General features: G+C 38.4%; 2 protein-coding genes across 2 annotated transcripts in view; one reads left to right on the top strand and one right to left on the bottom strand.

Annotated features, from left to right (window-relative positions):
* Positions 1-3,159: 3,159 nt before the first annotated feature.
* Positions 3,160-16,291, bottom strand: part of Trappc3l (trafficking protein particle complex subunit 3L) — a 40,572-nt gene continuing 27,440 nt past the window's right edge. The window contains exons 4-5 of the mRNA XM_026414993.2: positions 6,520-6,705; positions 3,160-3,279 (exon numbers count right to left, since the gene is read on the bottom strand). Of these exons, the coding sequence (XP_026270778.1) occupies positions 3,160-3,279; positions 6,520-6,705 (306 nt within the window). The remainder of the gene's footprint in view (positions 3,280-6,519; positions 6,706-16,291) is intronic.
* Calhm5 (calcium homeostasis modulator family member 5) lies at positions 9,107-15,116 on the top strand. The gene is made up of 2 exons (XM_026414992.2): positions 9,107-9,700; positions 13,061-15,116. Exons 1-2 carry the CDS (start codon positions 9,161-9,163, stop codon positions 13,439-13,441), a joined length of 921 nt encoding a protein of 306 aa, XP_026270777.1. The 5' UTR covers positions 9,107-9,160; the 3' UTR covers positions 13,442-15,116.

Genomic DNA, 16,291 nt, shown 5'->3' with positions numbered 1-16,291 from the left:
CAGGTCTGGAAGGATGCCTCCCTCAAGGGCTAGCTGGTAGATGAAGCTGTGAAACATAAGGACTGCAGAGGGTCTACAGTCCCCACTGGAGGGTCCCTTACCAATGGATAACATCGCTTCTTTCAGCGTTTATTACTTCAGTTAATATTTAGCAAATCTTAGTTAAAATAGTGTCTTTGGTTTAAAATTTTGAAATATTTCCTTCACTTTAAGCATTTGGTTTTCTACATTTCTTCTTTGGTCTCTATCAAGGAAAAGAAGGAACTTTCCATTTATTCATAATAGTCCATTCCAACTGCTGAAAAGATTCAGGCTTCTAATAACTAATGGATGAAACTGAGAAGTTTGAGAAGACAATAAATAAGTGCAGGGAATGCTGAGGGAAGCATCTCTGATTCCTGGCAACTGTCATGGTGAACAGGCCACCTGGGCCGGCCTTCTCAGAAGCACCTTGGGCAGCAGTCTGAGGGCGTCATTTGAAGGCACTAGTCTCTCTCTTTCTGTCTGTCTTTCTGTCTGTCCCACACATTTCTTCCTCTTTTTGTTTTGCCAAGATGATAAAAATCTCTGCTTTGATCAAGATTTTAAGTCCAAATTGAAGGCTTTTGTGAAATGAAAATATGACATCACTTCATGGTTATGCTGAATAATTTCCTCAAACCCTCTATCAGAGAGACCCAACTTTACACAATAGCAATGAAAACACAATTAGAGCCCAGGGATGATGTGCTATCTTTGTTTATTGTTTCTCTGGGTCACAGCTCAGTGGAGAGAAACCATTCCATGGATGTCTGACAGTTTCTTTATGCTGGTTTTTCTTAACTTCTCTCAGGCCCGCCCATCTCTTCTCTTTCTTTCCATAATCCTGGATCCTCCAGATTCTTTCTTTGCATCAAAGATGAAGGAGATTTAAAAGATTGTTTGATTGGGAATTCTAGACCATTGCTGTCCATAGTAGCAGCTGGACATATTTGACTATTAAAATGTGACAAGGGTGACTGAATTTTGAATTTATTTCAATTAATTTTGATATAAAAACTAAAGCTACCAACCACCACTAATCACAACTTCATTGTTTTGAAAGGACATTTATCTTTAATCTTTAAGAATTTACCATTGATTTCAGATGTACTAAAAGCCATTCAAAGATTAGTATAAAAAATGTAAAATGCCCATGTTGAAATAATAATATTTAGGATAAGTAGTAGAAATGAAATATATTACTAAAATTAATGTCACCTGTCCTTTAATGTGACTATTAGAAAATTTAAAATTAGTGGCTCATAATTCAAATGGGCAGCACTTTCTAGCTTCTCACTTTCCTCAGGTTGGAACACATATTAAATGCAAATACCCAAGTCATTCTCTTGGGTATTAGGTTACCTTTTGTAGCATAAATTTGATGCCAAGAGACTCCCTTCCCACCAGGTGAGAAACACAGAGGATGTTCCAGGATAAACAAACTTTATCTTAAAACCATTGCTATTTCAAACACTCGGCATCACTGAGAATAAAAGATTAAGTCACCTTCTGGGTATGGATTTTAATAGCTGGATTGGGAGAAAAAAGGAGGGAAGGTATTGACAGATAGGAGAATACTCCAGGCATAGAGCTAGTTGAGTGCTGATTTAAGAAGGACTTTCTTAAACATTGGTCTCCATGGGTTCCTGGAGGGATAAGTGTACTGTAAAGAAAAAAGAGGTAATGGAACAGAAAGTGGGGAAATCCTAAAAATAAGCTTTGAGATGGATTGCAGGCGAGCATTCTGTTGGAGGCATGAACTTAAAATATGTGAAATAATATCCTTCTGATAGTTGACATCTTCTTCCAGATGATACTCATCTTCTGTGCCACAGACCTAAAGGACTTTCCATGATGCTGCAGCTGCCTCAGGGACCCTCTCTGGTCCTTTGGGTCTACCTCAATAGCCTCCAAAGAGACAACTGATAGATGAGGAATAAACAATTTTCTTATGATCTTTTAATGTCTCCAAATGTGGAATTTCAGTGGTCATTTTTATTATTTAAACACACTTATATATTTTTTTAGATATTTATCATATCCAATCCCCTCATGTTTAAAGGGTGGGAGGAAAGGGAGAGAGGTGTGTTGCCCAGGATGAGCCACACTAGTCAGGATTAGCTGATGCCACTGGAAACACAATTGGGATTAGATCATCAGGCTCCTCAAGTCCTAGCTGACCTCTATCACTACGAGACCCAAGTTTTAATTCATGGAGCCCTGCTAATTATAACTTTTACTTGTACTCTGTGTTCTCTGCAGTACTAATTTCTGGGCTGTGTTCAAGGCTGCTCTTGTGTACTGATGGTCTGGTAAAGATTACTGTCTATTTAATAATGTGGTTCATTTTGAATTTGAAATATGTTCTGACCACAGACAAAATATCCTTTGGAAGATTTTTAGGGGATTAAAAATGATAGTAAAAACTCAAAGTAAATAAACTTTGGAGTTAGAAAGTGTTCTTCAAAGAACATTATTTACCATTCATTTTTAGACATTTCCTCACTGGTTGTCATTAGTACATGAAAAAAAATGAAGGGGTTTTGTTAATTCTAGCTAAGTGAATAAAAATTAAATGCTATTTTTAAATGATTCTGAATTGGCATACAAATCAATAGCTTGTTTTGGTGGTTACAATTCAAGAGTAGCTTCAGGAAGTTAAAGCTATATGATAATATATAAGAAATATGAAATCCGTAATTTCTCGAAAATATGGAAAAGTGTTACAATTGTCACTGTTTCTCTGGAGAATGCAATATACAGTACCTAGAAACTGTCTCTCTATAATGAACTCTATGCTCTATCAAATCATCCATTGTCCTACTAAATAGAGATAATACACTGTTTCTATAGGTGATGCCTTTTTTCTCCTATTAATGAAATGAATAGACTCCTTGAGGATGGATTGTGTAATATATAGAATTCATCGCAGAAAGTTATCTGTATATGAAATACTATGAATGTGAGGTTGAAAATATGAAAAAGAAAATCCACATGCTCTGCATTTTAAATTTCTGGTTGATTTATAAGCCTTTCAAAGCTCATGCTATAAAGCAATTCAAAATTTCTGAAGCTGTATGTGTTTCACTAATATTCACTCCTCAACTAGCCACTCTGTCACATTTTGCACATTATTCTTCATTTTTTCCGTCTATATTTTTTCTCGTCTAGCTTTTTCAGAAATGTTATTCCTATTTCTGTCACTTTGTCACCTTTTAGTCTGTCTTGCAAGAATGAAACATCAGCAGACAAATGAACCTAGAAAAAAAGAAGAAGAAAAAAATAGGCCTGTTCAATTATTAAAAAAGATCTCTAAATTTTTCTCAATCTATTTTTTCAGCTTTCTTTACATTCTGTATGGAAAGATAAAAAAAGAACTTGTTCTAGGTTTGAAGAGCCCCTGACTGTCCTCCAGAGACAGTTTAGCCGAATATCACCTCTGTGGTATGAATCGGCTGAGACAGGGGTAGGCCACGCCTGGCCCAGCTTGGATGGCTAGGATGCCCAAATGCATGGGACATGCCCAGCTATGTTCACAGAGCAGGGCTGAACTATGGATTCATCTCACATAGAACTCAAATTCCATACTTAAATATATCCCTGACTCGGTGTGCTTGGCCAAGCAGAACTTCCAAGGATAAATGGATTCTTAAAGGATTCCTCTCAAACTGATTTACCATAAATCACTCTGTCATTAGCGAAACAACGTAATCACTTATACTAATAACACTTAGCAATCACTTATGGCTTTGAGAGCTTTGAAAAAAATATCAGCTAAATAAATTATACATATAAAATTAAAGATTGAAATTATAGACATGAATATTTGATGCTCAGGACTTCTTTTCCTTTCTAAAGCACTTCCCAATTCCTAGGCACTGAAGAGAGCCTCAAGAATCACTTCTCTATTCATTAAATTGTATTCAAAATAAAAGCAGCCTGATATTGCTGACCCACCCTCAATAGAGTATTTGTCCAGAGTTATTTTAAGTCATTGGGATAAATAAGTGAAAGTACCTAGAAAAAGAACATAATAAGTGAAAAATGCATGGGTCTAGCAGACAATTGATTAATATTTATTGAAACTTATCTGATCAAATCTCTAAGAATGTCTAAGCTTACCAGCCTGGATTTTTCAATCACAGACCTCCATAAATAATCTGGTTTACAGAGTACATGGACCTTGTGGTGCCTACCAGGTAACAGAAGAATATAGATTGCATTTTCAAATACAAAAGCTAAATTTACATTCTAGTTTTTTTTTCCACCATAAGGTTTTTTATGCCTTTGTCAAATTTTAACATAAAATCAACTAAAATAAGGAGACTATGTTGAAGCTCTTTGGGTATTTGGGGTCATAATGATGTCTGATATTTATCTCTCTTTCAGCATAATAATTAACTGTCATCCATGAAAGCTGAAAACTTCTTTATCTTACTTTGATTTAGTTTTGTGGTTTCTTCCTTTGCCTGTAAACTCCCAGAACTTTCCTTCTCCCTTTCCTGGTATCATCACTATTGATTCAGGACAAGCCTAAAAGAACACACTATTTCTATTATTTTATGCTTTTGGATCACCTGTTACTTTATCCTTCCCATAAATATCAAAAATAATTAAGAATTGCATGCATGGCTCATAGGTCAACACATGTCTAGTCTTTGATCACTACCTGGCCCCACCATTCTTAATAGAGAAGCTTTTGGAAAAGTTACACTTTGTTGACGGATCCCTCTTCCTAAGCTGTCATTGACTTATCAGTCTATAACAGATTGTCTTCTTCTCCCTACACTTTTCCAAAAAAACTTTTACCAAGACTTCCCTGATCTTTCATTTAATGGTATGACTCTTTTTTCAGGTCTTGTTTTACTTAACCTCTGTGATGAACTTGATCTTGTTCACCTCTTTTCTGGAAGACACTTCTCCCCTTGTCTTTGTTACTCTGTTTTTCCTGTTATTTTTCCTACCTCTGGTCACTCCTTGACATCCTTTAGGTCCTTGTGTTCTCTATTTAATTTACTCATTATATTTTGCTATTTCCTAGAGTTATTTTGTGGCTCCCTTTTCTTCTTGCTCCACAGCCCTCCCTGGGCATCATTTGCCAGTTTCCATACCTCTTTCAGGCCACATCTCTCTCTAAGCCTCAGACACACATTAACAACTTCTTCCTGAATGTCCTCACTGTATGTTAGCCACTCAATCCCAGCATGATCAAAACTGATCTCCTCACTTTGTATCTTCCAGCCTCAAAAGTACTCCTCCTGGTTTTGCTTTCTTTACAATTTTCCCTGCAGGTTACCCTGAAATTTAAAAGCCATTCTTAAATCGTTTTTCTTAATCTTATCCCTTTCAGCCAATTGACAACCTCATTTTACACTGTCCTACCTTCTTAATATTCTTCTCTTGGGTCTTCTCATTTACATCACCACTGGCAGGCTTTCTCCAGGTTTACTTAATGGTACCATCATCCGCTTCCTGTTCATCTCCCCTCCCCCGGTATTCCCTCTTGTGCATGCTCTGTGGTTGACAAGGGAATGAAATTCCTAAAACAAAAATTTCAAAGTATCTTTTCCTTGTTTGTAAACCTATGCTGGCTCTCTGATACTTTCCACGTAAAGGTTTGAATTCCTTTCTTTTATTTGGTTTCTTATGACAATCCCTGTCTGACTCTTCATATCAGTCACACTGAGATAACTCCTTGTTCTTTGAAAGAAACAATCTCTTGAGCTTCTGCACATTTTGATTCTTTGCCTGGAATATTATTTTCCCCTGCTCTCCTTACCCAGAAGCTTCACTTGGCTCCATTTTTTTCTTCAAAAGATGGCTCAAAAGTCCAGAAAGTGTCTCCTGCCCCATATCCTCCTATAGCCCTTTATCACACTTCTATACACTTACAACTTTTCTACTGTACAGAAAAAAATTTAAGGGCAGCATTGGTATCTTGTTCCTATTTGCATGTTCAGTGCCTGACACTTAATAGATGCTACTAGGCGTCTCAGTTAAACCAATGAAAAATTCAAATTCAGGTGTGGCAATCAGCCTCCAAAATGGCCTGCAAAGGATCCCCACCTCCTGGTATTTATGCCCTCAGGTGGTATCCTCCCATGTTGCACCATGGGTGGTGGGTGGCTGTACATGGTGCCATGTTGTGATTAGATCTACAGAGATGTCTAATGTGACAAGTGCCTTCAGGAAGCCCAGAGCCAATGGCCAGTAAAGCCCTGAGACTATCTAAGAGAGCTTGGGAATAGAATTTCCAGTTTCAGCTAAGTCTTCAAGGGCTGTAGCCCTGGCCAACAGCTTGAATGCATGTGTGTTAAGCTGTGAAGAATCTGGAGCCACAACAACCCCAGCTTAGCTGCTTCCAGGTTTCTGATGCTTAGAAACTGTGTGAGATTATAAGCATGTGTTATTTTAAGTTGCTATAGCTATATTTTGAGGCAATTTGTTACACAGCACTAGATAACTAATACACCTGGCAACATGATGTAAGTGCTTTACCATTTCCAGGGCACCTCGGATAACCCCACAGAGTAAATTGCAGTAGCACAAAGAAGATCGCCCAGCAGGGAGCTCTTCCACAAACTCCACCAGAGGATTCTTGTCTAGAATCAGGGAAAACTCATTTCTGCTTGCATTGTTACAGGTGACACTTGGCGTAATTCCCAAGTACATCTTGAAAGCGACCTAATAAAGAGAAAAATAAATTATTGCCACTTGGTCTAGAACAGATATGTATTAGGACAACCAAATACCTGATTATAAGTGTTATAGCACAAGGGTTAAGCATAGGACATTTGGGTTCAACTTAGTTTTGCAATTTTTTGACTCTATGTCATGTGAAAATGTAAAATCCTTTTGTTTTATGGAACATCCTAAGGGACAAGTTTCCGTGAAAATAATATAGCTTTATTTTCAATAATGTTTTTTTAAATATGTATATCCTCTAGGAGGGTAAGAAACTAAAATATTATTCATTGTAAACATATTTATATGGTATTTGGCACACTGATCATGAAAATGATAGGATCCTAAATTAGAAGGTATCTAGGACATATCTGCCACAATAGGAAGGTCATGGTCAGAGCAACAGTTGCCGAGGGCAGATTAAAGCCAAGAGTGTATTTGGGGATGGAGAGGAAATTATATTACTGTAAATAACAAGTCTCTGAGAAGGAGAAAGGGATAGTGGTGGGATGAGAAAAACATAAATGAGTGACAAAGTTATTCTCAAAAGTTGTTTATACGTTACTGTATAACCAATGTGATTCTGCAACCTGTACATCCAGAAATATGAGAAATCATACCCCATTTGATTCAAATATATGATATGTCAAGATCATTGTACTGTCATGTATAACTAATAAAAATAAATAAGTAAATAAAACTGTTTCCTAGCACATGAAGAATTTTATAATATAAAAATGGAAGAAATTTTAGAGACTATTTCTTTTAAACCCCTAGTTTCACAAATGAATATACTGGAGAGAAGTAAAACGACACACTAAGACCTCAGTATAACTTAATTGTTTGATTCCTAGTCCAAGGCAATTTCTTTTCACAAAACACATAGGCCTTGGTTCTAAAGTTTATTAATGGAAATTTATTAGTTTGATGTGTTGTCATTTTTCAAATGACTTGATTAATTTAAATATTAAATATATAAGCTAAATTTTCCAAATCACTTAATTTGATTTTTAAATCTAGAGCAGTGTAGAGAATGGAAATAGAAATTATTTTATTAAATTATTTCTAATTTGAAGTACTAAGAAGTTTATTCATTCATTCAATAGGTACTTATTGAGCACAGCCAGACTAGCACAGTGCCTGGCACACAGTGGGAGTTCAATAGCCATTTTCAAAATAAATTATTGGATGAGCATCTGATCTAAGTTTGACACCATATTTAGAACTGGAATATAGGAGTATAAGTGAGTTTTTGTCAGGCAAAAAAAAAAAAAAAAAAAAACAGGTGGGGTGGGGACAGGGGCCACTCTATTATACTCTGGGTAGTAGGAACATGTCCTGGCATGAGGTATCATGATGAGGTTCAAGGGAGGTCTGTATCTCTCAATCTGTGGGCAGTGGGATCCCTAAAGATGTCAAAAGGCTATGCAGCATTGGATTTCTATTTTAGAGGGATCTCCTTCACGTCAGTATGTGGGATGGATTTAGGGTTATGGTTGGGATGGGCATAAAGTCAAAAGGAGAGATACTAATCTAGAGGTTACCATGATGACTTAGGAAAGAAGTGATGATCAGCTGGGTTCAATGGCACATGCCTGTAATCCTAGCAGCTCAGGAGGCTGAGGCAGGAGGATTGAAGTTCAAAGAGAGCCTCAGCAAAAACAAGGCACCAAGCAACTCAATGAGACCCTGTCTCCAAATAAAATATAAAATAGGACTGGGGATGTGGCTCAGTGGTTGAGTGCCCCTGACTTCGATAACAAATACCCCCTCCCCCAAAAAGAAGTAATGATGAAGACCCTTCTTGTTTTGTTTTTTTTTCTTTAAAACTCAAACTCTCCCTAAGCTTTTCCATATAGGTTAAATATTCCAAATCCTAAGATATGGCTCAAGTCTCTAAACTGTGCAGTTTTAAGAAGACATAAAATGAATTCCTGTCTTCCAAATCTTAAGCCATATAGTAAGAGGAAAAAAAGAAAAAGAAGGAAGAAAGAAAGAGAGAGACAGACAGACAGACCATGGTGAAATTCTGTGTTTGGACATTGGATTTGGCTCCCCATCAAGTGGCAGAAACCCATTTCTGCTAGTGTTGACTCATCCTGCTGGAAAGTTTCTAGACTATTGTACATCTTAGCCAGAACTTCCTTCTGATTTTCAATCTAAGCCACATGGAAATAATATTAAAAGGAAGCTTGTGCATTTTGAATTATATTCTAAATCCCTCTGTTTAGGCTGCCCTTCCATGGCCCCATATCCACCAGTAGGAGGCATTATCTGAACACTGTTGGGAAATATGCATTCCTAGGGAATGACATTGTTTCCTTATCTGGCTGAATTCAGCCTGAGAAGGAGGACTGTTGTTTCTAATGAAGAAAGAGCTCCACCCTCGGCCACTGCCACAGCTGCGGAGTCAATAGCAAGGGCAAAGCATTTTCCCTCTTTGTGTATCTCCAACATGGATGCTTTTCAGAGCATGTTAAAATTCTTTCTTAACCAGAAAACTGCTATTGGCTACAGCTTCATGGCTTTACTGACCTTGGGAGGTGAGCGTCTCTTTTCACTTGTGGCTTTTAAGTGCCCCTGCAGCTCTGAGAATACGGTCTATGGGTTGGTTTTCCTTTTTGCTCCTGCCTGGGTGTTACTGATCCTAGGATTCTTTGTGAACAACAAAGCATGGAAACTCTTCACAGGTTGCTGTGTGAACCCCAGGAAAATCTTCCCTAGGGGTCACAGCTACCGCTTCTTCTATGTCCTGGGCCAGATCACTCTGAGTTCATTGGTGGCTCCAGTGATGTGGCTCTCTGTGGCTTTGCTTAATGGAACTTTTTATGAATGTGCCATGAGTGGGACAAAAAGTTCAAGACTCCTGGGACTGATTTGCCAGGGCAAGCCCAAGGAGTGCTGGGAAGAACTTTACAAAGTGTCTTGTGACAAAACTAGCATGCTACCCATGGAGAATGAAGAAGTGAAACTGTCCCTTCAAGCCCAGTCTCAGGTAAGAACAAACTCGCCTGTTTCTCACCGCATGAGCTTGAAGTATTCTCTGTCCTCCTTTCAGCCAGGGTGGAGTCTGAGTTCTGCCAGAATATTTTGAAACTAAATGGAAATTGGAACATGATGCAGCAGTAAGACAATCTCAGGAAAAGCTTTTTAGAAGTTGGATGGCTCAGTAAAATTGCTGATTGGATTATATCTTTTCCATTTCCGAAAAGAAAATATCCTCTGGGTTATGTATATGTAAATGCTTAAGTACTTTAAAGCAATCTCTCTGGGATGACTTTGTAAATAATGCATAACACCAAATCACAAACTGAGTGTTAATGGCTGAATGGTAATTAAACATTACTATCTCCTATCAAATATTCATTCTCTAACTGCTTTCTTGAAACATAAGCACAGCTTATCCATCTATTAAAATACAGCTGAACCAAATGAGCTACTACTTTTTAAAGTTGTATGCAATATAATTAGTGTAGGGATTCACTTGAGTGGTTCTGGTGATTGCTATTTCCATGTAAAGATATTGTCGAGATTGAGAAGAATTTTCTATACAATGTAGGACTCTGAAGTCTTAAATAGTGAAAACTGACCATATTCTCAAAGGGAGATTATGTCTTTTACTCTTTTTGTCATACAGCTAAGAAAGTTCTTGCATTTCTTTAGAAGCTTCAGATATGGAATTTTGTTTTATTTAGTGGAAGAAAATTGTAGCTTCACCTAATTGATGCAGGGAAGTAGCTACCATCTGTCCAGGTATATGAACATAAATCCAGATGTACAGCCCTTCCCTGGCTTTAGGAAAAGAATGTGAGTAATAGGAAATGCATTCCCCAAACCAAAATAAGCAGTAGACAAAAAGATTTGTCTACTGTCTACAATTTGGCAGGAATACTGTTTGTTTCAGAATAAATGTACTGCAAAGACTATGATTTTGCTTTTTTGACAAAGATTTGCCTTTACAACACAAACAGCAAACTCTGTTCTTAAAATCATATTTTCCAAAGCTGGTTGGCAGTAAAGTTATACTTTCTTTATAAACTGATAAGCCAAAAAAAATACCTCAAACAAAATCTTTTGTTTAGTACATAAAGTACATCTTAGATAAAACATGTCAGGCTCCCAAATGTCTTCCATCTTTTGTTGAAGGAAGGTATTAATTACGAATGTTATGGCAGAATGAATGATTTATGGTTTATGTCCTCAGGCACCAGGCTCCGTTCAGTCAGTGCCAGGTCCAAACACTTATCACTGTGTAAGCTTTTCTTCTCTAAACATAGGCACAAGGAAATCATGCACATCCTGTCATAGCTGAGACTGGGCACAATGACATGTTGACTTTTCAGCAGAATGAGAAAGACCTGGGGCTGATTCCTATGGGAAGATGCCCCAGAGATGTGGACACAGGGAGTTGTGGCAATAGCAGGTGCTGACCATGAGGTTCAGATAGGCAAAAGGCAACATACAGTTCAGACCAATAATTGGGCATGTGGGTGGGAGTGGGAAAAGTACATTCATCCCTGGGTGGGGCAGAGCAATAAGAAATCCAGCTGGATGACTCTATTATTAAGGACAGTCAACTGGAGTAGTGGAATGGATCAAGACTTGGAGTTACCTGGCTTTGGGTTTGAATCCTGATGCTCCCACTCATGAGCTATGTGACATAGAACTTGTGTTTCAACTTCTCTGAGCACCAGTTTTCTCATAATGGGGGATAATAACACCTACATTGGACAGTAGTTGGAAGGTCTAGCACAAAGCCTCTAGAACACATAGGTTCCCAAGTTCTTGAGAAAACTGTTTGGGGAAGGAGATTTATGCAACACAGGACACTAATAAGGGCTGGGGTGGAAGCAACCACCACACTGTAGTTGGAAATGTGGATACTGTGAATTGAGGAGAAGGACAAAAATATTCAGTGTTCAGCACTCAGGTGAGAGCAGGTCAATGCTAAGGTCAAGCCTAAGAAAGATGAGGATCTGAAGCTGATCATACAGTTTCTGAGCTAGAATTAGCTCAGAAGCCTAAGTTGTAAGGAAAGAGGAAGTTAGAGGAAAGAAGTAGGAAGCCACAAGTCCACAAATGACTGAAGTAAATTTGAGGACTTTCACATGATGGTTGTTTTACCTCATTAATCATAAGTATAGAAAGATATTATCAGTTCAGTAACGCTTTTCTATAAATGTATATACATTTGAAAAATAGCATGTGATAATACCTAATGCACTTGTGTGTCCAACATCTTTTCACTGAATCCCCCCAAATACCCTCTGAGATGGGTAACCCCCATTTTACAATTGAGGAAACCAAGGCACAGGGAACATCCATAGCAAGGGGAATGCTAGGGTTTAAACCCGAATAAGCCAATGCAGAGATGGAGTTCATGCAGAGGCTGAGACCCTTTACAGTAATCCCTCATCTGAGAGTGAGAGGTTGGGAACCACTGATATGGAATTTATTGTGGTTCTGTTTTTCTCTAAATGGGTTCATTTGCAGATTTTTATTCTATTTTCAAATGAGCCCATCTGTTGAGGGATACTAAGGGTCATTTGAATTAAATGTTGAGACGATTTCAAAGAGATCTATTAGTTGTTAATTAAATATAAAATTAATTTCAATTGTGGAAAACAACTTGAACAACAAAAATATTTAGGCTTTACTTTGAGATATGTAGACTTGCTTTAAAAACTAGAAACATAGTGGGACCCTTCTTATCAGAGAGGATATAAATTTTGTTTTTTCTAATTACCAAAATTCAGACAAATAATCCTCAAAATTTGGAATGACCCCAATTTTTTTTTTTCTTGGCACTTAGAGAGGCTTGAAAGTGTCCTTCTATGTCTGTTTTCCATTTACCACAGGCAGTAAGTAATGACTTTTCTTCCAGAGTGTCTGCTGCTCTTTGTAAACAATGTCACATGGTAAAATTGGCCTCTAGCCATGTATACAATACACATTTATCAATGCTTAAGACACCTGACTAATGAACTGGTCAGTGTTCAAATGATCACAATTACTGATGCACAGAATTTTTCCTTCTAATAGCTAATATTTTGGGGGCACTTGATTTATCCAATTCTGGGATAAACCATACTTTTTATCCTTTTCCATTTGCTGACCTTTTGGTTATTTCTTTGCATGGCAACGATGTTGGGTAGGAGAACAGATATTAGGTAAACTCTAACTTCATGTTGACTGTTTAAAAAAGTGTTTAAAATTAAGATGAATGATTTGAAATGAGGTATGGTAATGACTTATCAACTTAGCTATATGCTCCCCCTGGTTAATTTTACACCACCCCAGCTCCCTGAGAATGGATTTTACTTTTACATATCCTCCATATTTTTTTCTTCCTAAGATTCTAGGATGGTGCCTGATTTGTTCAGCATCTTTCTTCTCTCTGCTCACCACTTGTTATGCACGCTGCCGATCTCAAGTTAGCTATCTGCAGCTGAATTTTTGGAAGACGTATACGGAAAAGGAGAAGGAGCAGTTGGAAAATACATTTGTGGACTATGCCACCAAACTGAGTGAGAGGAACCTGAAATGCTTTTTTGAAAACAAGAGGCCGGGTGTCTTTCCCTTGCCCACCTTTGCTGCCTGGGAAGCTGCTTCAGAGCTGCATTCTTTCCACCAAAACCAGCAACATTACAGCACTCTCCACAAGGTGGTGGATGATGGTCTGGAACCCTGCCCCCAGGACGATGAGACCACAATGGTCCTCGTGGGTACCGCATGAACTCTGTAGCTCATCCACCATCACTGGCTCCAAATGCCTAGCGGTACATTCATTCAGAAAGCTTCCTGCTATATACACAATCATCTTGTGTCTCTGCATTTTTTTCACAGCTACCTTCTTTACAAGACAATGACACAAAGAGAAACTGCTTTGAAACTCAGATGAAGACAGTGTCAGGATGTGCTCAAATTGGGGCTAAGTGGTGACACACACTTTTGCATTGGTGGAGGGCTGGGCTTATTAGGACCAAACATTGTTCTAAGATTTTATGACTTAGTAGACAGATTAATGCAAGAGGATCTGCCACTCTTTGTAAATATTGGTCATGGTATCTGGGACTGAATTGGTGGCTTGTGCCAAAGCAAAGTACTCTTCAGTATAGACTGCTTTACACAGTGGGATCTGTGGTGTGGTCAGCAGTAGCCCCTGTTCCGTAAATCCATCCCACTGCTGTTCAAGATGTATGAAATTCTACCATTAGAAATTCTTTACCTCAGAATTTAAAGACTTCAGTTCTCAAAAATGATTAAGCGAAAGAATGTGATATTGAAAATTCAGAGTTTTCCGCAAGTTTTTACTGTATACTGAAAGTACGCTCTTGGAGCAGGGGCCCTAAGTACTCTCTGCCTTTACAGACCAATTTCTATACTCAAAAATATTAATATTATGTATTAGAACACTTTGCTCAACCTAAAAGTTGTTTTATTTCTTTCTGATTTTAAAATTAAAAACACTTTCATGTTGGGCATGGTGGTGCATGCCTATAATCCCAGTGGTTTGGGAGACTGAGACAGGAGGATCACGAGTTCAAAGCCAGCCTCACCAAAAGTGAGGCACTAGGCAACTCAATGAGACCCTGTCTCTAAACAAAATACAAAATAGCATTGGATATGTGGCTCAGTGGTCGAGAGCCCCTGAGTTCAATCCCTGGTACCCCCCAAAAGAAAATTTAAAAAAACAATTTCATGTACTTCTACAAGTATTGTGGGGCCCTGGGCATGGTGTCTACTATTCTGTGAGTATGTCTTAGTTGATTTGAAATAGTGTAATAAAACGCCATAGACTGGGTGGCTTTTAGAAAAATGGAAACTTATTTCTTTCAGTTCTAGAGGCTGGGATTTCTGAAACTAGAGTGCCAGGATCATGGTCAGGTTCTGGTGAGGGCCCTGTTCCAGGCTGCAGACTGCTGACTTCTCACTGTGCCCTCACAAGTGGAAAGGGCAAATGTGCTCCCTCCAGCAGCTTTTATAAGGGCACAAATCTCATGGCTGAAGACTCTGCCCTCATGATCTAGTTACCTACCAAAGGCCCCACTTCCTAATGCCATCACCATGTGGATTAGGATTTTGACATATGAATTTTGGAGTGATACAAGAATTCAGACCATAGCAGGACAAATTGGCCCTGACTAGAGGTCTGGGGCCACTGTCCAAAGTAGTACTGGTATAAAATTGTTTTGCACTTTTACATTCATTAGAAACAATTCAAATTTAGCCAGTTATGGTGGCGCACACCTGTAATCCCAAGAGCTAGGGAGGCTAAGGAAGAAAGATCACAAGTTCAAAGTCAACCTTAGCAAGTTAGAGAGGCCTTAAGCAATTTATTGAAACCTTATCTCAAAATTTAAAAAATAAAAAAAAAAATTTAAAAGGGCTGGGGATATGCCTCAGTGGTAAAGCACCTCTGGGTTCAATTCCTGGTATCAGAAAAAAAATTCAAATGTGCATTTTACTATATAATATATATAGTTAGTGTGTGCATGTGTATGTGTATGTGTGTGTATGTAAATTCTCTGAGTGGAATTAAGCTTAAGGAAGAGGAACCATATTTTGCACTGTGACTCATCCCTTGTGTCACTGGCTATCTACATCACTGAGTTTGAGAAGGCTAGATATTAGCTCCTTATTACCATGAAACATCCTGACTAACTGAGGGGAGAACCCTGCAAATGGAAGACCCAGAACATGTCTATGATATTGTGATTTATGATAAGAAATGTGCATTTTTGTCTTCAGGCCCGTTTTTGGCACAGAGTTTCCAAAACCCTTATGCTCTCCACGATATGTTTTTTTGTATAGTAATGAGATGACTCTTGGCTCCTGGAGGACCTCATGCTGAAGTGCAGAGTAGAGGGTGGATACTGGCAGAAGAACCAACCATTATTAGTGGGTTGAAACTACCCTTACACCTCTAGGAAGTAAAGAGGGACTGAAAGGATGAATTTATTACCAACAGTCACTAATTTAATCAATCATGCTTACATAATGAAGCCTTCATAAATCACCCCTAAAGGACAAAGCTTCTGGGTTGGCTGGCAGACTAGAGGAGGCGTGCCCAGAGCGATGGAAGCTCCTTACCCCTCCCACCCACACCTTGCTCTGTGCATCACTTTTATCTGGCTGTTCCTGAGTTGTATCCTTTTTTGTAAAAATAGTTACTCTAGCAAGCCAATGACTAGCAAGCAAATGAACCTGAGAAAGGGATTTGTAGCCATGTCAGACCAAAGCTGTGGGTGGATTGGGAGCCTACTGCTTGTGATTGGCATCTAGAGTTGGGGAGAGTTACTGTGGGAATGAGCCCTTAACCTCTTGGGGAGTCTGAACTTAACTCCGGTTAGTGTCAGAAATGAACTGAATTATAGACAAGCAGTTGGTGTTTGGAAATTGGTCAGTGTGGGAGAAAAAAATTATTTTTTAGTTGTTGATGAATTTTTATTTTTTATTTATTTATATGTAGTGCTGAGGATCGAATCCAGTGCCTCACACATGCTAGGCAAGTGATCTACCACTGAGCCACAACCCCAGCCCCAAAACCCACACTCTTGATGGTCAGAATGGAGAAGGAAAAATA

Source organism: Urocitellus parryii, chromosome 8 (genome assembly GCF_045843805.1).
Source record: "Urocitellus parryii isolate mUroPar1 chromosome 8, mUroPar1.hap1, whole genome shotgun sequence".
Classification (NCBI taxonomy): domain Eukaryota; kingdom Metazoa; phylum Chordata; class Mammalia; order Rodentia; family Sciuridae; genus Urocitellus; species Urocitellus parryii.
The sequence above is the reverse complement of the archived record's forward strand: the minus strand, read 5'-3'. Positions and strand labels throughout refer to the sequence as shown.

What these genes read in the sequence shown, in the direction of transcription:
- Calhm5 (XM_026414992.2), top strand. Translation starts at nt 9,161, where the DNA reads ATGGATGCTTTTCAGAGCATGTTAAAATTCTTTCTTAACCAGAAAACT. An exon ending in CCCTTCAAGCCCAGTCTCAG is followed by an intron (nt 9,701 to 13,060) that starts GTAAGAACAAAC and finishes TTTCTTCCTAAG; the next exon opens with ATTCTAGGATGGTGCCTGAT.